The sequence below is a fragment of the Platichthys flesus genome, chromosome 1, assembly GCF_949316205.1.
Source record: "Platichthys flesus chromosome 1, fPlaFle2.1, whole genome shotgun sequence".
NCBI classification, from domain to species: Eukaryota; Metazoa; Chordata; class Actinopteri; order Pleuronectiformes; family Pleuronectidae; genus Platichthys; species Platichthys flesus.
In genome coordinates this window covers 17,519,926-17,542,612 of record NC_084945.1, presented here as the reverse complement: position 1 = coordinate 17,542,612, position 22,687 = coordinate 17,519,926, and the positions used below count along the sequence as shown (strand labels likewise).

At 41.8% G+C, this 22,687-nt stretch overlaps 2 protein-coding genes across 4 annotated transcripts in view; one reads left to right on the top strand and one right to left on the bottom strand.

Annotated features, from left to right (window-relative positions):
* The window catches only part of LOC133953527 (frizzled-3-like), a 28,657-nt gene extending 17,265 nt beyond the window's left edge, over positions 1-11,392 (top strand). For 2 of the 3 annotated variants that reach the window (XM_062387471.1, XM_062387463.1), the window contains exons 3-11: positions 2,609-2,805; positions 3,059-3,361; positions 3,597-3,759; positions 4,081-4,380; positions 4,652-4,903; positions 7,155-7,303; positions 7,839-7,953; positions 8,649-8,812; positions 8,907-11,392. In XM_062387471.1, the coding sequence (XP_062243455.1) occupies positions 2,609-2,805; positions 3,059-3,361; positions 3,597-3,759; positions 4,081-4,380; positions 4,652-4,903; positions 7,155-7,303; positions 7,839-7,953; positions 8,649-8,812; positions 8,907-9,129 (1,866 nt within the window). In that variant the 3' untranslated portion in view covers positions 9,130-11,392. The remainder of the gene's footprint in view (positions 1-2,608; positions 2,806-3,058; positions 3,362-3,596; positions 3,760-4,080; positions 4,381-4,651; positions 4,904-7,154; positions 7,304-7,838; positions 7,954-8,648; positions 8,813-8,906) is intronic. The other variant, XM_062387480.1, reaches the window with a different exon arrangement.
* kif28 (kinesin family member 28) lies at positions 11,386-22,060 on the bottom strand. Its single transcript, XM_062387451.1, has 27 exons — positions 22,007-22,060; positions 20,576-20,767; positions 20,445-20,495; positions 20,147-20,299; positions 20,016-20,051; positions 18,290-18,409; positions 18,068-18,175; positions 17,645-17,799; positions 17,437-17,548; positions 17,274-17,341; positions 17,029-17,171; positions 16,811-16,932; positions 16,531-16,621; positions 16,388-16,448; positions 16,078-16,201; positions 15,868-16,003; positions 15,686-15,804; positions 14,906-15,013; positions 14,694-14,790; positions 14,169-14,305; positions 14,014-14,084; positions 13,463-13,597; positions 13,102-13,268; positions 12,835-12,926; positions 12,550-12,682; positions 12,179-12,312; positions 11,386-11,769 (listed from the first exon to the last, which is right to left on the bottom strand). The coding sequence occupies exons 1-27, from the start codon at positions 22,058-22,060 to the stop codon at positions 11,611-11,613; spliced, it is 3,078 nt and encodes a 1,025-aa protein (XP_062243435.1). The 3' UTR covers positions 11,386-11,610.
* Positions 22,061-22,687: the final 627 nt, after the last annotated feature.

The window sequence follows — 22,687 nt, the reverse complement described above, 5'->3', positions numbered from 1 at the left end:
AAAAAAGGTTTTATAAAAAAATATTTGTATTCAGTCATGAAAACATTATACATAGTATACACAGTCAACATTTTATGTAAAATGTGACTGAAAAAGACAGAAGCATGATGCTTATGCCCTCTTCAATTCCCAACACATTTAATGGTTTCAGATGTAAATATGAAAGATACAGTATTTGATAAGACTGTTTATCAGTGTAGCTAAGCCTTAGATCTGGACTTCCTCACTCATCAGGATGTTTAAATAAGACTCCATAGTACAGCTGGTTACTAAACTTTCTTATTGAAAGTTGTCAATAAAGCCGCACCACTTTGTCACCATATCTTCACTGTAAATGACTTGATAAATACACAAACACGTATTTGATTGCTTATCTACTTGTTTTTGTATGTGATCAGATTTTGCCTCCATTTAAAGCTCGTGAAATTCCTGTCTCTCTGTTTCCCAACACAGTGAAGCTCATGTGTTAATGCAATAGGGGGGAAAAAACTATAAAATGTGTGAATTATTGAATGAAGCGGAGTGGTGTGGGTGTGTGTGCTCACGTGGTTCCCTGCAACATTCAAAACTATGTCACACAGATCCTGCACCACTGCACCCATTTACTGGTGGAACATCTCTCCAACGTGCACATCTAGAACACAGCAATTGAGAATGATCAAAACATACTCACAAGGTCTGAGTCCACACACACACACATATTCATTGATGCACAAATGCACTCACACGGTCTGTATGGGGCATATACTATAGCTTTTGTATAAGGCAGTCAATGTAAGTGCACTGTTTTGTGTTACATGTTCACATATTTCATGTACACACAAAGTGCCGTGATGTGTGCAGCCAGCCTAAGCGTTTTTGTTCCGTTGCTCTCTATTCATTGCCTTCACGGCTCTGCTCTGATTTCTGTTTACTCTGTTGAAGCTGCACTGAAAAGTCAGCATCAGTGTGGCCAGATAACCCAAACGGCTCTGGGAACATGATGTTACTGGCAGTTGCTAATGTATGCCCATATCAGAAAAATAAGTTGAATATGCAGCATTAGGTGTGTGTGCTGCACAAAAGCACAAACATTTCTTTATAAAAATCGGTTTAACTGGCAAATTAAGTTACTGTCTTTGTTCTGCTGTTCCTCATAAAAACATTCAGTAGCCGTTCTGTTTGGATACTGAGGCCCATTAAAAAAAAAGACTTTAAATGTTCTGTTGTGCATTTTCTGCACACAAAACCTAATTTGATTTTTAAAAAATCTTTGCAATGGCATTTTTTCCGCTGTAGGTGGAACTAGAACAAAAAGATATGTTCTAGTAATAGTTGTCAATATTGTGGATAGAGTCCAAAAATTCCTGAGTAAACTTGAAAATTTTAGCTTATTATAAGGCTTGATTTTTTACAGTATAACTTTATTATAAATAAGATGAAGGAAAATACAACCAAATATGCAGGACAAATGTTTTTGCATAAAAATTTCACATAAATGCAAATCTTCCCTGCATTGTGTATTCTGTAAAATAAAAATTACATATAAGCACACACGCTAATACAGATCTTTATCAGTTAACCGATAAATCGATCCGACTCTCATTGTTAAAGTGACCATATTATGCCTTACAGTTGATTTCACGGCTGAACAATACCATTGTTACTGTGGCTACTGCAGTGTTAAGGAAGCCTCTCGGTAAACAGCGTGACATTTCCGACACATGCTCTGTAAGAGGGTGACCTGTCATTAGAGAGTAGCTCAACTGACCAATCAGAGCAGACTGGGCTTCTTGAGAGGCGGGCCCAGAGCTAGCACAGTGTTTTAGACCAAGGGTGAAAAGAGGTGCCTAAGCAATGTACAGTATGAGACAAAGCTTATTTTGAACATTACAGCATGAAATCCTATTCTAGTAGACCCCCAAATAAAAAGGATGAACCTGTAAATGGCCAAAACATAGCAATGTAAAGGAAGAGCCCAGGAGGCTTTTTGAACAGTCCATCACTCACATTTTTCCAGTGGATTTGAACCAGCAGCCTGAAGGTCACAACTAGCCAGAGTCGCTAACCTTTAGAATCCCACTCCAGGGAACAGAACCTATCATCTGTAGTGTGTGGATAACTGTGTTTGTTTGTTCAATGTATTGACACATGACTGCGGCTCAGCCTTCAGAGGTTTGTTTTTCTCCCCCCAACTTCAAAGGGATATTTTGTAATATGATTGCAATGATACATATTTTATGAGATTTTTAATATCGCTGGAATACTGAGCTATATGATTTCCCCGGAGTGGTTGGAACAAACTTGTCCTCTCCCTCTCTCACCATCTTATTTCTTGACTATTTCAGGTTGAATATGTGCCAACTTTTGCCTGAGCCTGTGTGTATTTGCTGTGGTAGCATCGTGCTTATCCGCATACACAACATATCTAAAAATAACTATATCAAGCTGGTTCACACTGAGATTCAATTGTAACATTGGAAAGATGAAATGTGTAGGAGTGTGCTAGAGTTTGGAGACCATGTGTGATAAACTTGGAAACTATAGCATCACTTCCAGTCTGGACGCAGGTTTAAACAAATACGTTCTGTCTTTTTCTTTCCCTCCATCTCCACCTCTCCATCTGTAGCCTTTTCATCCCATGGTAAACCTAGTGTGCAGTGCTGACCTGAGGATGTTCCTGTGTGCCCTGTACGCCCCGGTGTGCACGGTCTATGGCCAGGTGTCCATGCCATGTCGATCTCTCTGCCAGCGCGCCAAAGACGAGTGCAACAAACTCATGGAGATATTTGGAGTAGCCTGGCCAGACGACATGGAGTGTAGCAGGTGTGCCATCACAAACAGGATTTTGAAGCATCTGTGCATTAAATCTTAACCTCATGATGGATGCAATAGTGATGTGTGTTTAAACTGTTATAGAGTTCTTGATTCAAACTTAGTTAATTTTAGAGGCTATACTCTTTGATTTATTGTACTAAGCCATTGCATATAACAATATATATATATATATAAACAAGAGTCTGAGCAATATTAATATCGGATCTCACTGGAAGCTCTAACATAGTTTTTCTTTTTCCAGGTTCCCGGATTGTGATGAGCCCTATCCTCGTGCAGAGGACCTGCTAACAGGTTCTGACCCCACTGACCAGTCATCCATGACTGTGCAGAGAGAATATGGTTTCTGGTGCCCCAGAGAGCTCAAAGTTGACCCTGAACTGGGTTACTCTTTCATGGGCAAGAAGGACTGTTCTGCTCCATGTCCCTCAATGTTCTTCAACCAGCAGGAGTTGACCTTTATCCGATACTTCATAGGCGTCGTCTCCATCGTCTGTCTGTCCGCAACGCTCTTCACCTTTCTGACTTTTCTCATTGATGTTACCAGGTTTGAATGGCTGAAATCTGATATCAACTTCTGAGCGTGATTTATGAGAATACTTTAGCTAGTCCTCAATCATTTTTATGGATTGTGAAAACATTTCTGAAAGATTTCCAAAGTAAATTCTGTAAAAAAAAAAAAAAATTGTCAAGAGACCGCTAGAAACAGTTATTAAACTTATTTTTTTAAGTAAGTTGTAAATAATTCATAACATTATCATCATTTTCTATTTTCTCATCAGGTTTCGATACCCTGAGCGTCCAATAATCTTCTACGCTGTGTGTTATGTCATGGTGTCGCTGGTGTTTTTCCTTGGTTTCCTGTTGGAAGACAGAGTTGCCTGCAATGCAGTCATCCCGTCTCAGTTTAGAGCTTCAACCATAACACAGGGTTCACACAACAAGGTGGGAGCTTCACTTCACACACCTCATGTGAATCATTTTGGTTTGTAACATTTGAGGTTAGATTTTCTTTAAATATAATCAAATTTCAAAGCATTTCCCTGAATAATAAAAACATTAGTGATACTATACTTTTGATAATTACTTTTGATATTATTTGGAAATTTTATTTTAGATTTCATCTAGATTGTTCTCTCTGTCCATACATCTTGATCATAATCATAATTTAAATGTACTTGATCTATAAACAAGTGCTCTCCCCTTCAGCTGTCAAACATGAATTAGATGACTGATCCAAAGTTACTGCTCCCGCTCCTCTCTCAGGTGTGCACCATCTTCTTCATGGTCCTGTATTTCTTCACCATGGCTGGCAGCTTGTGGTGGGTCATACTGACGATCACTTGGTTCCTGGCCGCTGTGCCTAAATGGGGTAGCGAGGCCATCGAGAAGAAAGCTCTCCTCTTCCATGCTGTTGCCTGGGGGCTCCCAGGGGCCCTGACTGTCACCTTGTTGGCCCTGAACAAAATTGAAGGAGATGGGATCAGTGGAGTGTGTTTCATAGGCCTGTATGATATAGACGCCCTGCGGTGGTTTGTTCTGGCACCGCTCTGCCTCAATGTGGCGGTGAGTACAGTCAGAAGATAAATGAATGAGTGGGTGGGTGGATGAGAAAAGTGATGAGTGGGATGATACAATGAATAAATTAATGGTGGTTCGATGAAAACAAGTACGGGTTGTTGGCGAAAATTTTGTATAGATAGATTAGTAAATGGATGCGTGGATGGTTGACAGTGTTCTGGTCTCTGTTGTTGTCCGTCATCCAGATCTTTAATTATAATTTATTTTATTTTTGTCTGTCACAGAGTCTTATCTTGTCGTTTCTCTCTCTCTTCAGGTGGGCGTCTCTCTCCTGTTAGTGGGCATTGTGGCTCTGAATCGGGTGCGAATGGAAATCCCTCTGGAGAAAGAAAACCAGACCAAACTAGTCAAGTTTATGATCCGAATGGGGGTGTTCTCGGTGCTCTACCTTGTCCCCCTGTTGACGGTGATCGGGTGCTACCTGTATGAACACATCTACCGAAACAGTTGGGAGAAAACATGGATGGAGGAGAACTGCAAGCACTATCACATCCCCTGCCCATACAAGGTAGAGAGAGGAGAGTGAATGTATTGATGAAAGCCTGTGTAATGTTGCCATCTTTGCCAGACAAAGTATGCATCACTTGTTAAGGACGAAATATGCTATTTGTGGAGAAGTTTTTGTGTCATTATCTGTTGACTAAAAGCAAAAATAATCAGTTGATCACTTGTACACAAACTTTATACCTAGACTATCCCAGATTTCAAGGTACAGGTGCATATAGGGCAGCTCATTGAACATATTCCTCTACTTTCTGTCTGAAGACAGATGACTCCTCAGGATTTACCTGTCGTCTCAGTCACACACCAAAAATAAATACAGACAAACTCTTGGCAGCGTTTTGGCTATCGCAGCACTCTGTATATCACTCACTCACACACCCGGTGTTTGTTGTCACAGGGCCAGAGTGAGCTGGTGTGAAGTGCTAAATTGCCCACTGTGAGGGATTAAGTATTTTCTCTCTTCATTAAGTGACTAGGATATGTTTATTTGTGTGTCAGAGAAGTACATATATCAGAACCAATGGGAAAACAAGATCTCCAGGGAAGATTATAATAATAAAACTATAATAATACATTTCATTTGTAATTATTATCAGTTCAATTTAGAGACATCAAAACAATTAAGTCGTAATAATTTGCAAGCATGAGCGAAGACTGCGTGTGTGTAAGTGAGTGAGTTGGTAAGAGAGGTGAGTGGTATGGCTGAGCGAGTAGGTATTTGTGAGGGGATATGGGAGCATCATACATCATTAGCTCAGCTAATACAGACTCCACACAAGACTACCATCTCTGTTTTACTCTGTTTCTTTGTCTCTTTGTCTTTCTCTCTCTCAGCTGGTTCTCACACACACTTCTTTTACTCAGTCTCCCCCTTCTTCCCCTGCACTCACTCACTCTCTCTCAGGGCTTGCTCAGTCATGCTCTGCTGCCTGTACTCTATAATGTCTTTGTAGCTGTTTTGTGGCAGGAGTGAGATGTTTCGTAGCGTCTGAATGATAGAAAAACATATTTTAATGAAAGCGTCTCCTCAGTCTCACATATAAAACTTGAGAAATACTTCAGAAGTATTTGTATACGTCTTCTTTTCCCGTAATTATTAAAGCAGAGTGCTGTTATGGTAATTTCATGAAGGAAAAGTGTCAGCAAATTTGTCACTGACACATTATACTGTTTGAGAGAAGCTGCGAGCAGGTGCAAGTACTTATATTATGTGGTCGTGTCTGTATGTCTGTGAGTGTGTGAGCACATGAAGAGACCCCCTTTATGTCCTATTGTAGCTGTGGAATTTCAATATTGCAGTGTTATTTGATCTTTACCCTCGAGGGGGGTTGTGGGGGTTGCGTGCAAAAGTTGGTGCGTGTGTAGAAGAGTACAACTCAATGATTTTGGATAATTGAAGATTCTGAGGGCATTGTTCACTTTATTTGTGCGTGTCTACGGGTGGTTATTTACAGAACACTCAGAGCCTCTTGTTTTATCTCAGGATCTGAATCTGAGACATTTAATCTCTTCCTGGGCGAGACAGAGCAAAGCTAATTAATACATATTAATTCTCCGTACTCTGGTTCCTTTCAAAAGCAAGGAACACCGAGGCTTTGTTAAAGTCCTTCTCCCCTAGGAGTCACTTTAGGAGATGGCACGAATGCTGAAACACTTAACGAATAGCATCTTAATTAGGATTTAATCTTATGTTAATAATAAATGTAATGTCTCTTGACATTGTGCGTGTAAAGAATGTATTAGATTTCCTGTTTAATTCTACTCCCTCAACTGATTCTCTGATTTTGACTTAATTAAATGGTAAACCACACAATTAGAACATTGCTCTCCCAAAAAGGTGCAACACACTTTTGAAGTTGCTTTCTGTTTTTCTATACAACTGCTTTAAAATACTGCCCCCTGCTGTCAGCTTCTGTATCTTGCATCAGAGTTCAAGTCGAACGAGCTGTTGTTCTTCAGCCTGACTGCAGATCAGCTTCTGAACCTGTTTCTTTTCTAGGATGAACCAACATTCACAAAGACTAGCTGGACTATAAATATTCATCAGTGCTGGATGATTTTAGTCCTTCTAATTTTCGAGTAGATTAAAATGCTTTTAGTATTTCCTCCTGAGGATAAATGCTGATCTGTTTCCAAAATAATAAAAGCTCTGTCTTCCTCTGACTCATCAACTTTTCCTTCTGTATTTTAAACACCTTCTGTTGTCTTGATCAGATAATTGTGGAGTTGATATGAAATATTCCTTTAATTATCAGGTGGAGCAGAGCAGTCGACCGCTCATGGTTTTGTTCCTGATGAAATACCTGATGATGCTGGTGGTGGGGATTCCCTCTGTGTTCTGGGTGGGCAGTAAGAAGACCTGTTTCGAATGGGCCAGCTTCCTGCACGGACGCAGACGCAAAGAGTAAGATGCACGTTTTGTTTTCAGTCCTGCTGTTCAATGAGCTTATTAGGCTACAAATGATTCTTTAGATATAATTCAGTTTTATTTCCCATGTGAAGTTACTGCTTAAAACAGATAAACCACATTAAGAATCACTCCTCATACCAATCCAACATATCTATAGAGAACACAGTATTTACCTGTAGTGTCTGTGACATGTGTGTCCTCCTCAATTTGTTAACAGCACATTAACATTCCCCTCCTCCCCCTCTCCTGTTTCTTTCCCACCTCTCTGTTTGCACGCCCTGCGCTACTCTGACACGCCAACCCTAAACCCTGCACCGCTCCTCCTCTCCCTGCTGTCACCATGTCTCTCTCTTCTTACTTACTCTCTTCTGTCCCACTGCTCTCCTCCAATTCTCTGCCCCCCACTCCCCTCTTTCCTCTCTTCAAACTCTTTGTCTGCTGTTTGTGGATCGGTCCTCTGTTTCCCATGCTCCTTCCCCCTTGTCTCTCCTCCTTCACATCCCACCCCTGCCCTCTCTTCCATCTGCAGCAGTGGGGTGAACGAGTCTCGCCAGGTTCTGCAGGAGCAGCCCGACTTTGCTCAGTCGCTGCTGCGTGAACCCAACACCCCTGTTATTAGGAAGTCCAGAGGAACATCCACTCAGGTAGGGCTGCAAACGCATTGCAGTGATACAGTGGTGTCATAAACAATCATAGAAGTATTTATTGTGGCATTAAGAAAACAAGCAGGATTTGTATCAGGGGTTTTAGTTCTTGTAACAATTATTATATGTGGTTCTGTGAGTAGTTCTGTGGATCTCTTGAATAGTAAACTTTGTCTGTGCTGGCTGAAAATTACAACCAAGACTTGATCTGACTGAAACTGAGACCAGAAGCTGTTGTTTTATTGTTATCCATTAATGTCCATTAGTTCCCCAGGATAAATTGGTGACTCATTCCTTCTTGCTATTGGGCATTAATGTGCATTGCAGGATGAGCACGTCACTTATTGGTGCAGTCAGAGAAAGTAGAAAGAAATACAGTTGTTAACAAAATAAAGGTTTATTATTGTTTTTATATTTGAAACAAACACTATTAAAACCCAACCAGGGTCCAACACTTCTTGCAGCAAACAGCTCAGGTCAGGGAACAGAGCTCTAACTAGAAGAAGTAAAGTCTGACAACTTACAGGCACCAAGCGCATGAAATCATCAAGGGACTTGAAAACCTGTAAACAGAATCAATCTAAAGGTTATGATTCAAGGAGACTTACAATTTTTAATATAACTTCAAACTGATCAAACAAACATCCTCTGTGGTTATTACATGTATCTGACCTCTCCTTTCTGTCTATTTGTAGGGCACCTCCACCCACGCCTCCTCCACTCACTTAGCTGTCCTGGACGACCTTGACGAGCCGGTCAGAACTCACCACGGCCCCCCTGCCTCCACCAGGAGTAAAGCCAGCAGCGTTCACAGCAAGGCCAGTTACCACGGCAGCCTGCGCCGCACCCGAGACGACAGGTAGAGCTGATCATCTTTAACACTCTTTTTCTAACTCTGTCAGATGGTGTGAATCAGATGAAGAAGTGTCTTTCTCCTCTCTCCCCCCTCCCAGGAGCGATGCAGTGGTTTACCGAGGTACAGAGGAACGCAGTTTCCATGGCAGCATGCCACGTCTTGACCACCCGCTTTCCACTCACAGCAGCCTCCATCATATAGAGAGCAACTCACGGCACGGCAGCCAGCGAGACGTGTCTGAAGCCCTGTCTACCCTCATCACCCACGGAACCACGGCGAGTATCAGTCGAGTTGCTGAGAATGACGGCACTAGTGCCTGAAAACAATCACAAACTTGACAGGAAGTCATTGCCAGGAGGCTGTCTATGTCTTTCCAAGAAGATTTAGTTTCAGATTATCCCTGGACGGTTATTAGCTGTGCAGCTACTGGAGAACACAGGTTTAAGCTGGACATGTATGTTTACATATTTGAGTTGAAAAAGCAGTTGAATCCTGATTGCTCACCTCAAACTGCTGAACCAACGAGATAAATCCACCTCCTCAGACTTAAGTGACATCAAGATGTTATTCAGGTAAAGTTTAAGTATCTCGTGATAAACAATGGTGACAGTTTGTTGCAGATTTACTCTGAAAGATTCATCTTGGATTTAGAGGTTTGACACCAGATCATTGTGACACGCCTCTACTTCCAAATAAGGATCTTGAATCATCTTGCAGGATTTACAGGAATATTGTTAAATATGTGAACAGTGCAGAGTATTTGTTTTTGTAAAAATCTGTTGGTTTGTCGTCTCACATGAAACTTGACTGATTTCAATCAGATCTAATTATTCCATGTTTTTGTTTCTTAGACTGCAGCTCTTAATGATGATGTTTATCTTTGTGTGGCTTCAGAGTCAATGAATATGGGCCTCATGTGACATTTTGGACCTTTTTGTGGATTAGTGAGATATTTTTATACTGTGAAAATCATCTTTGTGGTCCTGAATGCTTCTCAGTGACAGTGTGTGTGTGTGTGCGTGTGTGTGTATGTGAGATTGAGTAAGAAATAAAGACACAAGTGGTTAAATGTGTTTTTAAACTTCAGTCACTCCCTCTGATCTAAACAGAGAAGACATGATGGAGGGAACTGATTGGTTGTATTCAGAACCAGGAAGATGAATGAACTGGAATAATGCTTGTACATTTACTTAACATGCACATAGGTTATTCTTTATTATTAAATCATTTCAGCACTAGACCTTCTGCAGAGAGGCATCAGCTTTGCAAGGGAAGACAGATCGGCTTTAGAAAAAAAACAAGAGGATAATTCACTCATCAGATGCTTATTTCCTTTGATGTCAACCAACCAATCTTGGTAATAAAATCTAAATGGAAGAAGCCAAATAAGAGTCATTACAAAGTCTAAAAGCCTCAAAATCGCGTAACAATCTAAACATCAACAACCTCTGTCTGATTCAGGAAGTCGTCTATCACTGCATTCAAGTCATACGACTGTATAGATAGACTGTAGCGTAATTTCAAAATGGAAACCAATGACTGTCAACATCCTCATGGCAGAATGTTTTTTTCGTTCCTTTTTTTCCTAATGCCCTTTTTACTAGTTGCATTGATGTGACCTAACCTGCTTCTGTACATGCTCTTTGGTCATGTGTGCTTGCATTGTTCAAACTTACAGAAACATTCAGTCATCAGGCTCGATATGTTCTCTGACATTTAATGTTATAGGAAGTTAAATGTATAATATCACTGTCTCTCATTCGTTTTTTTGTTCCACATCCCTCAAGTTAACCTACCTCACCTCTACCTTCAGCCTTCTCTGTACCTGGGTGTAAACACACACACACTCGCTATTGTTTTTTTTTAAGTTAAAATGCCTATATCAGTAGAATTGTTTGCTTATTCCTGAAGAATCTGAAAGGCTCTAAAAGGAAATACAAACCAATGACTTTCAGTGACTCAAGGGTTCTGTCTTAAGACACACACACACACACACACACACTAGGATCAGTAGCTAACTCCATCCCACAGTTAGCTGTGTGGTTCTACCTCTTCAGTTCAAACGTACTCTCTGGCCTTTCACTGCTGCCTCTCTCCTCCCGTCTCTCTTCACCTGTTCACTCATCTGCCTGCGTCCCTGCTGTACATAGATCTTCTGTCCTCCGTGGTGACTAATCGGCCTCACATCTGCCTCCTGCCTCTCCTCCTGTAAATGTGCCCACACTAATCTTTTTTTGGGACCTACACAATCTGCCTGTACTTTTGCAAGTATTGACTACTGACAAACATTAACCATTGTGCTTTTATAACAAGAGATGCAATGAAACATCTCATTCTTCTCTTCAGTCCCACAACCAGACATTTCTGAGGAAGCTGTTATCTTCATCTTCACCATCATCATTACAGTGCTTCACAGTGAACTGGTGTAGCTTGAAAATATGGCACATTAGCAATCATGGTTTAAAAACAGATCAATATTGAGAAGTGTGAAACTTGGGTTGTGTTTGCCTTGTAATTTATTTGCAGTTTGAAACTGTAATGACTTGTTTTACATGCAGTCTAATAAACATTTTATAAACATCAGTGCTGTTGTTTGTATCGTGTGGATTTGTTGTTCTCTTAGTTAGAGCTGTTTTTTTCCAACTAATCTTGTTACCACACCTCAGTTCAGAGACCACATTACTTAAAAAGGTTTGGTCACTGGCATGTTGCACTTCTAAAGTTAACACAGTGGGGCTCTTATAGCTACCTATAAGTAACATTATGACAGAGACGTTCACCATCAGCCAACAGTCATTCAGTCAAGTCCAGATTCCTGATCGTTCTCGTTTCCGACGGACAATGGCAGCGACATCGTGTTTGAGCGTGGACACACTTTGTTCCAGCTGCTCTGAGAAGTCTCTCATCAGACGACCCTGCTCATCTATAAACAGTCTGAGCCCCAGCAGGTCAGACTCCTCCTGGAAAACACACAGAACCGTTCATCAACAGTGTAGAGCATGTGTTTAAATGAACGCACGTTTAGGAGGTGACACAATAAACTAACCTAAAATATACAGCGTTCTTCAAACCGGTGAAAATACAAGCTATACTTGTTGGAGCTAATTATGCTGAACCAATCCTGTCGGTTCACTGACAGATGGCTGAACATATATATTCTATATCACAATTGTATCAAACAGCTAATAAAATAACATCTAATACCCCAAAAAAACTAAAATACCCCCAACTGTGCAGTAAAAAAAATGAAATCCTCACTGTGGTCACTCAACTGTCTCACTGAGACTTTACTTAAATGTCAGTTTTGTATTAACAAGGTCTGACTGAAGTAAACGCTCACTAAGGCTGCAGTCAGGCACAGATACATACACTGGGCCTGTGTCTGCGCAGGCGCTGCAGCTGACCCCTGACTGAGGTCATGCTGTGGTAGAAAACCTTGAGAGCACGGGCAAATTCTGCATCGCAGCTGGGACGCAGCGGCCGACCACGCCCACCATCCCCACCTGAAGTCAACAAGAGAGAAAGTGTGTGAGCAAGAGGAGGTGAATCAGAGTTCCTCTCTTTATGACTTAAAGAATGGGAAAATTCTGCCATGTAACATTTTTTGTTTTATAGTCTAACCTATACACGACTAGTATAAAAAGATACAGCATAAATGCAATGTGAACTCTATTGCGAATGTGTGTTTTTAGTTCACTGGAATGAAAACACATTGAGCACAGCCTGTGTTGTGTAGTTACCGTTCCTGGTCATGTTGACTTGTTCTCTTAGACACTGATTTTCTTTTTTTAGCAAAGCATTATCACTCTTTAGTTCTTCCACATCCTGTAGCAGAGCTCTCACTGAACAGCTGAGCTCTGCAGAGTTTACAGGCTAAAACACACACACACACACACACACACACACACACAAAAACACACACACACACACACGTTTATAAGCACCATGATGACATTTTTGAGTAATTCGTTAACAGCACATTAAAAAACGTCAAAAGGATTCAGACTTAACATTAAACTCACCACAGCGTTTGTTGGGCCTTCCTCGTCGATGATGAACACACCGTCTGTAGTCATCCTCACTCCCTCCAGAGACGTGACCAAATCGGTGCAACCCTCTGAGACAAAGCGACAACCATCAGCTGCTTAGATTCTGACTGCATCAATATGCAGTTCTGTACATACATAGTCACATGTAACATGAATAAACCAACGAGACCAACATACCCAATAAAGTTAAGTTGAGGGTGAAAAAAAAGTTATCGTTATTCCGAGACCTGCCCGATCACTCACCTTGAAGGCCCCACAGCTCCAGCACGACAGCGCTGCTCTGCAGGTAGTCCAGCAGACGCTGGGAGGTGTGGAGGGAGGCAAAGTGGACTCTGTGGTCCAGCAGAGGGTTGAGGTTGTGCCACACAGCTGGAGTGTAGAGAGGCTGACTGCAGTCAAACATCCTAAAACTAAGAGAGCGGGAGGAAATCGACAGTGCAAGAGAAGGATCTCAGCTGTGGCCAGATGAATCAAGAGGAAACTAATATTCAATAAATACCAATATATTATCACAGTCCTCTGCACTGACTGTGCCACATAACAACATGAAAATTACAATTACGTCTCTGTAGTTCTCTGTAGTTCCCCCCCCTATGCGCCTCACCCAAATTGAACCCCTCTATTGCGAGCCTCTCTGATCCAGCGCAGACCACAACACTGTTCCAGGACCAGTTGGAAGTCCAGTCGTCGTCCCAGCAACTCAGACGGATCGATCAGGATGTCGTCCTCCCCGAGTGGGCTGGAACATGAGAAAGTTATTTAGTAATAACGACAACTAACTGTTTGTGCGGTCAAAATATTACAAATGTTGTGGGGACCTTAAATTGTTCACACAGTTACATTATGGGGACATGTCTGCCTTATCGGAACAAAATGCCCCAAAACATAAATATTAAGGGGAAGAAATGTTTAAAGGTTGGTTAAGATCATGTTATAGTTAAGGTTAATGTTAAAGTTAAAGTTAGGTTAAGATTAGATTAAGGTATAGGTTAAGGATTAGGGTTCAGCAATAGTAAGTTTGAATGAAGCTACATTAAGTCTCCAGTAAATCATGGTTTGTAAATGTAATGTAATTTCTTCTGTCGTGTGTTTGTGTGTGTGTGTGTGTGTGTGTGTTTGTGTGCGTGCATGCGTGTGTGTGTGTGCGCCTCCTACAGTCCAGTGGAGTTGCAGGGAACCAGCTGAGCTTGTAGAATGGCCTCCTCTGTGCAATCTGACCCCAGCACCTGCAGACAGACATGATCATCCAATCATCACTAAGAGGTTATCCACCATTTACTGTATGTGTGCTGCGTGTTCTGTGGTTCCACCTCCAGCTGCTCCTCCAGAGGGATGCGGAAGGCCAGAGACTGAAGCCAGAGGTGAGCGGTGCCCAGGAGCAGAGGCTCCACTGGATCCCAGAAGGGATCCTTATCTCTGGGTAACGCAGCGGCAGACAGCCCTTCTACTCTCTGACAGCACCAACACAAGATGAATCCATTTAAATGTAAACCAGTAGGCAGATGTAAACTATGATGTTGATGTTGTGCTACTTTACTGAATATTGTCTTTACTGCGAAAAATAATGATTTCTGAATAGTTCACATTGTGAGATAAAATATTTAGCTGAATATCAAGCGATACAAAGTAAATACAAAGCAGGTTTAGTCATTTTCTCAGATGTCTGTTGATTCCTTATGTGTCCAGTCGCCATTCTTTAGTCACAGTTTCTGGTCACTAAGTTTTAAATTTTTCTATTTTAGTTCATACTGGATTTTTTAAAGGACAGGGAAACCAATCAAACTTCAGATCTGCTGAAGTATTTACTTTAGAATTAAAACGTTTATTTCAGTAACTTACATTGATTTCACTCTGCTCAGCCTGATGCTGCTGATAAACCTCTTCCATCAGGAATTTTCGGTTCACAAACTTGGTCTTGGACCACATCCATACCTGGGGAGGGAGTAGTTAAGATTAGGTCATAGAAAGAAACAAAAATTCTAATTGAGATGGATTTGTAAAAGAAGAGTGTGTAAACGAGAGACAGACAGAAAGACAGAAGGCCGACCTGTTTTCTTCCCGTCGCGGTGACTCTGCAAACAATCTCTTTCTCCAGATCGTGGCCTTTTGGATCAGACAGCGCCAAATTCTTGATCTCCAACTTAAACTCCACCTCCTACAAACATGGCAGAGCAGGAGTTCATTCCTTTTTAATCAATAATGATGAGGCAAAAAACAGAAAAAACAATACAATTTTTTTTTTTATTTATTTATTTATTTATTTTATTTGTTTATTTATTTATTTTGTATTACTAAATGCAAAATGGGGGGCTTTCTGTTGCATTTTTCATAATGCCCCTTGAGACTTTTTTGTATGTCTGGTCATGATATACCGCGGCTTTGATTTTTGTGAAGATCGGTCAAAGGTAAACCTAGGGGCTACGTTCCATGGGGCGCTGTTCAGCCATTTTGCCATGCTCATATCAAATTACTCCAGAATACAAAATTATCCATAGATCTTGAATTTCCTGCAAAGTTTCATGTTTTTTTTTTTAGCATGTCTAGGCCCTGAAAAAGCCCCCCAAAAGGAAATAATAATATAGTAAAAATCCTTACAATTTCAATAGGGCCTCCGTCCGTTCGGTGCTGGGGCCCTGATTATACCATGTAAATAATTTCTATTGATAATAAATACCAAAGAGAGGTGTAAACCTTGACATGTGTTGGAATGATGTTGTCTAAAAAGGTTCCCACAGAATTTACACTTGATGCAAACCAGACAAGAGATCAAAAAGAACACAGTCAACTTGAAGATAATATGAGGGTTAAGTTAATCTGATGATGACACCTTGCTCAGCTCCTGGCTCATCTGATTGGCCTCGGCCACCATAGGCATCAGTTTGATGTAGTCGTAGAACACGGCCAGCAGACTGGGGTCCGTGTGAGTGCTCTCAGCGCTGGACTCACCTGAACACAGACATGAGTAAATATGAACTTCCTTAACTCGCAGCTCTTTATCCCCTCACTCACCCAGGTGGACGCCCTCAGCAGCTGCCAGCTCAGACTGGAAGTAGTCGTAGTCGTAGCGGCTCCAGTCGTCCCCTCCCCTCTCCGATGGATAGCCAATGAACAGGTAGGTGCAGTTGGAGCCTAGAACCAGGCGGTCCTGGAGGGAGAGGTAAACGCTCCATGTGAGATTTAACTACAAGTCCTAAAGTGTGTGGGTGTGTTGAGACTCACCAGGTGCTGCAGCTCAGCTGTCTGGGAAACAGCGTGTCCATTGACAATGACCTTTGACCCTGGCTGAGGGGTCAGTGTCACGCGGCGCTGTTCATTCCTGAAGACGGCATGTCGCTCCTGGATCCTGACACACACAAACACACACACACTGATGAGTGTGTATTAGGTCCAAGGCACAGAAGGTGACAGACAGATACTTTCAGCAATCTGAAGCTCCCAGACACTGTCCATCAATGACATCGTTCACCTCTACCTCTGGACGATTACTGTCTCTGATGTCACTCAGAGATCTGATGTGGTGGAAACTCACCCAAGGCCCTTGATAGAGATGGAGCTCGGAGAAGAGTCACACAGGCCGATGTCCCATTCACCTGGACCACAGAACAGCAATAATGAGGTTTAAACTAAAACTAAATCAACACATCTAAAACTGTGAGGATCACCCTCACTCACCCTCCTGGATGAAGAGCTTGACCACTCCAGACAGCTGAGCGTCCTCGTTGATGTTCAGGATGTAGGGATGCATCTGCATCATCCTCCTCTCCTGACAGTGACCGGGACACGTTGGGAACAGAGGTTGTGAACAAGAAAATAAAATATCCACTTCGTCCATTTGCAAAGATGAAGTTTATTTTATCAATTTTATGCAAGTTTTGCATTTATAATCTGTGTTTGTGTGTTTTCCTAAGCAGTGCATGTCCCTTATTGTACATTTGTATGAGAATGTGTGTACCTGTGTGATGTTAGCATACTGTTGCTCCCAGTCCTTCAGCGCCTCCTGCAGGTGCTGTTCCCACAGAGTCTGAATGGCTCTGATCTGGAGTTCGTTATGAGTTAGCAGCTGACGGAGCTCTTCTACACGCACACACACACACAGACAATACATGTTGACCTCTCCACAACCTTCACCTTTGCAGTTCCACTCGTTTCTATCGCAGCAGTGACTCTTACTGGTCTCATCATGGGCCCTGCGTCCCTCCTGGCCCAGCCGGCTCAGTCGCTGCAGGAGTCTGGCGTTCTCGGCCTTCAGCTCTTTGACCAGTCGCTCGGTGGGGCTCTCGTTCACCACTGCCTTGTTCTGGATACGCTTTGCCCTGAGATAATGGGGGAGTTAGAAGCGTTACAAAGGTTGAGGTCTGTTGGTAGGGTACAGCTGAAATAAAGGGAACTGAGGGAGCCATGATACTTCACAGTACCTCTCCGCATAGCGCAGTGTTGAGAGAGACTCCTCAAAGCAGATGTCAGCAGGGCTCAGTGTGGCAATCTAGGAAATGTGTTTCATTTGCAAACTTAAAGCCAAGATGACCCAGCAAAGCTTTATATAAAACGTATCGGACAGTGCAATGGAATGTCTGTTACCATTACAGTGCGACTGTTGCCTCCCAGTGCAGACTGCAGCAACTTGGTGAGAACTGAGTCTCTGTAAGGAATGTGGACGACCTTCTTCCCCACTGCCACATCTGCAAGAGCACTGGAGGAGGCGAGAGGAGAGGAGAGGTGGTGAGAGGAGGTGCAAACTACAGGTAAACCAAAGGCAACAAAAAACTCAACGAAACAGTCAAACTACCTGATGACGTTGCCCAGGGTGGTGAGGCTCAGGTTGATGGCTGTGCCTTCTTTGAGTCTGTCGGCCTCTGACCCCGACGACCTCTGCCGCTCACTGCCGGCCAGGTCCACCAGGTTGATGTTGGACTGCTTCGTGATGCTCTCTTTGGAAAAAATCTGACAGGGTGATGACAACTACAGCTGTTGGAGGAAGCCTGGAGATAACATGCGGCAATACAAATATGACAGAGACGATGCTGGAGTCACAACACGTGTGACAAACGTAAATGGATGAAAATCTGGGAGATGAGTGAATGGGAAAAAACTAAATGCATCAATTATTGACCTGAAATCTGAAGCTTAATGTGGAATTATACTGTTTTGAATTTGTCCTTTTTTACGATTGAGGAACTTGCTTTAGTGTCTGCATGATGGAGGTATTCACCTGTTTGAGCTGGAGGACGATCAGCATGTGTGAGCGACTGCTGTTGGCGTTCATGTGAGTGGCAGCTGTGGTTCGAGTCCTGGTGCCCTGTTCCATCAGCTGCTCCACCTGCAGAAACATTTACAGGTTCACGTTTTCCATATGTTTCCGAACACAACAGCTCAGTTTGTGTGTTTGTGTGGCAGCCTCACTCTCTCTGCACCCCCCCCCCCCCCCCCTCACCTGTTGTGCACTGTCACAGGGGACAGTACGGAGACCCTCCACATAGAAACCTCTATGTGGCTCCTCTCGAACTCTGAGGGCCCCAGACGTGCGAGACCCCCGAGACAGCAGGTCAATTACCTGGATGATGAGGAAAGAGACATAGGAATCAAAGAGGGTGAGAGGGAGGAGGTCTGGGTATTAATGAATGACCCCTGAAGTGTTTTAATATCCAGAGAAAGAGACGACAAACACAAAAGTTGCTCAGCAGGAGCTGAACTTAAAGCAACACTGTGCAATTTTCACTGAACAACAGCGCCCTCTGCAGTCATATGTGCAGTACCGCTCAGTGAACAGAGGCACAACTGAACTGGATATTACCCATCAGCCCTAGCTTCATGAAACAGACTGCAGCTGTAACAAATGCAATAAGCTTTGTTTTAGAATTCTTGATATTTCAAACATTTCCTCATTGAATAATTGAGTATATAATAATATACTGTTTTTTAATGCTCCTTTCCGGAGTCTCATTTCCGGTTTCATGCCCCATAATACCGGCAGAAACCACAGAAGATTTAGAAGAACCAATATGGATCAAATGGAAGAGCGTTTGGCAGAAGAGATCCAAAAGTATGACCACTTGTATAACCAGTCACTGGCTGGCAAATTTGTACATTACAGTACTTTAAAGTATCCTGAAATGATTTATGTTCTATTCCACAGTGAAAATGTTGAACTTTACTTTGAAAAATATTTTAATCTATACAGTAAAAATGTTTAATATTCAGTATGTAGGTAGTCAGAGAGGTCCTGAACACAGTCATATCAGTATCTCTCTGGAATTATTGAGCAAATTGTTCTTATAGTACTTTGAAATATCCAGTAATTAACTGATTTGATTGTACACATGTTGGACTTTACTTTGGAAAATCTCCAAATCTATACAGTCAATATGTTTGATCTTCAGTATGTAGGTAGTCAGAGAGGTCCTGGACACAGGCATATCAGTCTCTTTCTGGAATTATTGAGCAAAGTGTTTTTACAGTACTTCAAAATATCCAGAAATTAGCTATTTGAAGATAAAAATGTGTCACTTATAATTTGTAAAATCTCTAAATTGATACAGTCAAAATGCTGTTCATAAAAATGATTTTTTTTTTGCTTTGTTTTGTTGTTTTCAACCCTGACATGTGGCGGCGACCCAATTCCTGGTGGTGGCGTTTCTTCACAACCCGTTTTGTTTGGTTTGCAGTGTCACAGGTGGTCAGTTTATTAATCCCTCCTCCTTTTCTATGGTTCTCGTCGCCGTGGTAAGTCCCAGCCCTGTGTGATCTTGTCAGAAGTGTTTTTCATGTGTTAAATGGTGTTCTGTCTGTTTCATTGTGCGTTTGTTTACATTTATTTGAGTTATTCAAGTTATTTTGTACTAGTTAAACACGTCTCTTGCCCCGTGATTCAAACGAACCTGTGCTGCTGCACTTACAATATTTTAGTATTTCCTGGACGTGAAACTCCCCAGGTGGCGTTGTGGCAACTTCTCACTATCCCCGCTTTCCCTCATGCTACACAGGTGAGGAGTGGGAATGAAAGTGGCCCCATTCTCAGTGAACAATCAAACTGATTTTGAAGCAGCTATTTCAAGGTAAAACACTTTGTGTTGTGTTTGCTTCCAGGACAAAAAAAAACTAAAAAACACAAGAAGAAAGAGACAAAAGGAAGAATGAAAAGATGAAAGTAGCTGCTTTACCTGCTCATTATAGATTTCCATCATACTGAAAAAGACCTGTGTGTAAATCATGAACAAAAACATTTAAGACATTTCTCAATAATCACAACACACCTAATAACATGAAGCAAACACATGTACACACTCTCTACCTGACACTGTCTGGTATCCTGGTTTTCTCTGATCGCCTCAAACAGTCGATCACAGAGTTTAGGAACCAGACCTTTGTTGGGCCCGTAGCCCACCATGGAGTAACTCTTCCCCGAGCCGGTCTGCCCATAGGCCAACAGCGTGGCATTGTAGCCCTGCACCAATGAATCAGGACATTTACTGTTAACCATGATTGTGCACCCTCAGAAGAGTTCATGTCGGCCAAGGAGCACAGGACAAAAACACAACACCTCACGATTAATGGCAACAAAGACTGCTGTGATAAATGATGACATTTACCTGCAGGGCATTGTCCAGTATTCCTTCTCCCAGGTCCTGGAACACACTGTCCTGGGGATAGAAAACATTACATGTACATACACAATACATATTTATGTATTGACAGTACAGATCCCTTCCCTGGAGCTGACCTGGTCAGCGTATCGCCCCCCCTCCTCCTCAGGCACGTACAGGCCCCTGCGGTCTCGAGAGAAGCCGCTGTGGGACCAGTAGGCATAGTCGAAGCAGAACGAGCGCTGGATCTGAGAGTCACGTGGGTCCTGGATGGTGATGGAGCTTGACACCATGGAGACGACACAGTGGCTGCCTGCATCCCTCTCTCTCTACGCGAGGAGGAAGAGACGTTACAGGAGTACCGAGGCTCTCAATTACATTTAATAATTTAATAAGCATGGGAGGAAGAATGAGTTGTTGTACTTTCTTTAAGAGTTCAGTGAAAGCGTTCCGTTAACAACACTTGTTAACCACACTGGTTAACAACACTTGTTAACGCAACGAACGACATTGAAACAATGCTCAGCTCCTCCTGTAAAGTGTTAACAAATCCAAGCTCGTTTATCATGACACCACTATGGATGTGGTTTGCTACAGAACACAAATAAACAATGACAGGGGCTGGGTTATACACAGATCCTTTAAAATGGCCCCAGCAATTATTGGTGCTTTAAAATTGTGATATTTCAAGACAAATTGTCATTTAGTTACACAGGAAAAGATTGGATAGTAATAATTGCCTAGAATGGGTGCAAATAAGAATATGATAAGAATGCTAATATATGTCTAAACAACATTTGATTGCTATTATCTATTTATTTAAAATGTTTTAAATCAAAAATATATTCTTTAAATGTCTGTTTTGTTAGTTATTGAGAATTATGGACGCAAATTAATTTCCTCAATTCAAAATAATCTCAGAGAAAATTGTGTTCCAGTAAATTTGAGTCACGTTCTTACATTAGAGTGTGATCATTTATTTAACAAGTATCTCCTGAAGGCAACACAACATCCAAGGAATCTACATGAGGAAACACGACAGGCACATACATGCTAATATTAGTTGTCAGTGTGATCAGATACATTATAATGTATATTATGAATCGGCCAGCACCAGGAACATAATAGGAACATTAGAGCTGAACTAAATTATTTATCAGACTCGTTCACTCAGTGCTTAAAGTGTGTATGTGGCCTCAGTTGCCATCTTCCTCATTCAATTTGTTGTAATTTTAAGTAAAATTTTGTATGTAGTTTAATTAGATGAAAAGTGATAAATGTGCATGAAGTCCAATCCTCCTGAGTTGGTCAACACATTTGAGAGTAAACTGGTAAAGAGCCATGTTGGCCAGGTAAAACTAGCAGTAATATTCCTTCTAGTATATTTAGTATTAAAACAAATACTATACAGCTGTATATAGTAATATATGTATGTCACACACTGATAAAACACAGATTAGGAAAACAGCAGTCAAGTAAATAATATAAACTGCATGAAACAACAAATGGATGATGCATTTCTAATGTGAAATAGTTAATTTCCTTCCACTAACCCACTGAGCACTGACCTTGTTGAAGGGACGGACTCTGACGGCCACTTTGACACAGTCCTTGCCGTGCATGTCTGAGGCTTTAGCTCTCATCGTCAGCCGGCAGCTTTCAGCACAGGGGACTGACTGACACACCGAGTGATCCACTCACTCAGAGCACAGGAGAGCAAACTGGGTCGAGTAACATGCGGACAGGGACACATTCAGGGCAGCGGGAGGCATACAGGTGAAGACCTGGCAATGGAGGTAACTGCCTTGTGTGGCTTCACTGGAAACATTTAGTTTGAATTCTTTAATGTGAATGTGACTGTAAAGTTTAAACCTAAAGAGACAATGGGAAGAAAAAAACGTTCCATGGTCAAATGAAAAAGTGAATTTGATTTAATAAACTTGATAGAAGTTAGAATTTTATAACTTATTGTATTCCCTTGGTGATTGGTTAATAAATTGAAGCAGTGGGGAATAGATGGTTTCACTTTCACCTCGTCCAACACTGAATTATTGAGTAGAGAAACTGGGAAACAGGAGTCAAATTCACATGATGGTTACACACGTTTGTTCCATTTCAGACTGGAAGCTGGTGGAGGATGTTGGATCTTAAGACGCTGCAGGGAAACGTCTCTTAACTCTGCTCACCTCAGACACACAGAGAGAAAAATACTTTGTGACACAATCACTCCATCTGCACAAAAAACTGAA

Coding starts and splice junctions, on each gene's coding strand:
- kif28 (XM_062387451.1), bottom strand. CDS start 22,060: ATGCACGGCAAGGACTGTGTCAAAGTGGCCGTCAGAGTCCGTCCCTTC. Junction 18,176..18,289: donor CCTGTGACAGTGCACAACAG/GTGAGGGGGGGG, acceptor ATGTTTCTGCAG/GTGGAGCAGCTGATGGAACA. Junction 12,683..12,834: donor AGGAAGGCCCAACAAACGCT/GTGGTGAGTTTA, acceptor TGTGTGTTTTAG/CCTGTAAACTCTGCAGAGCT.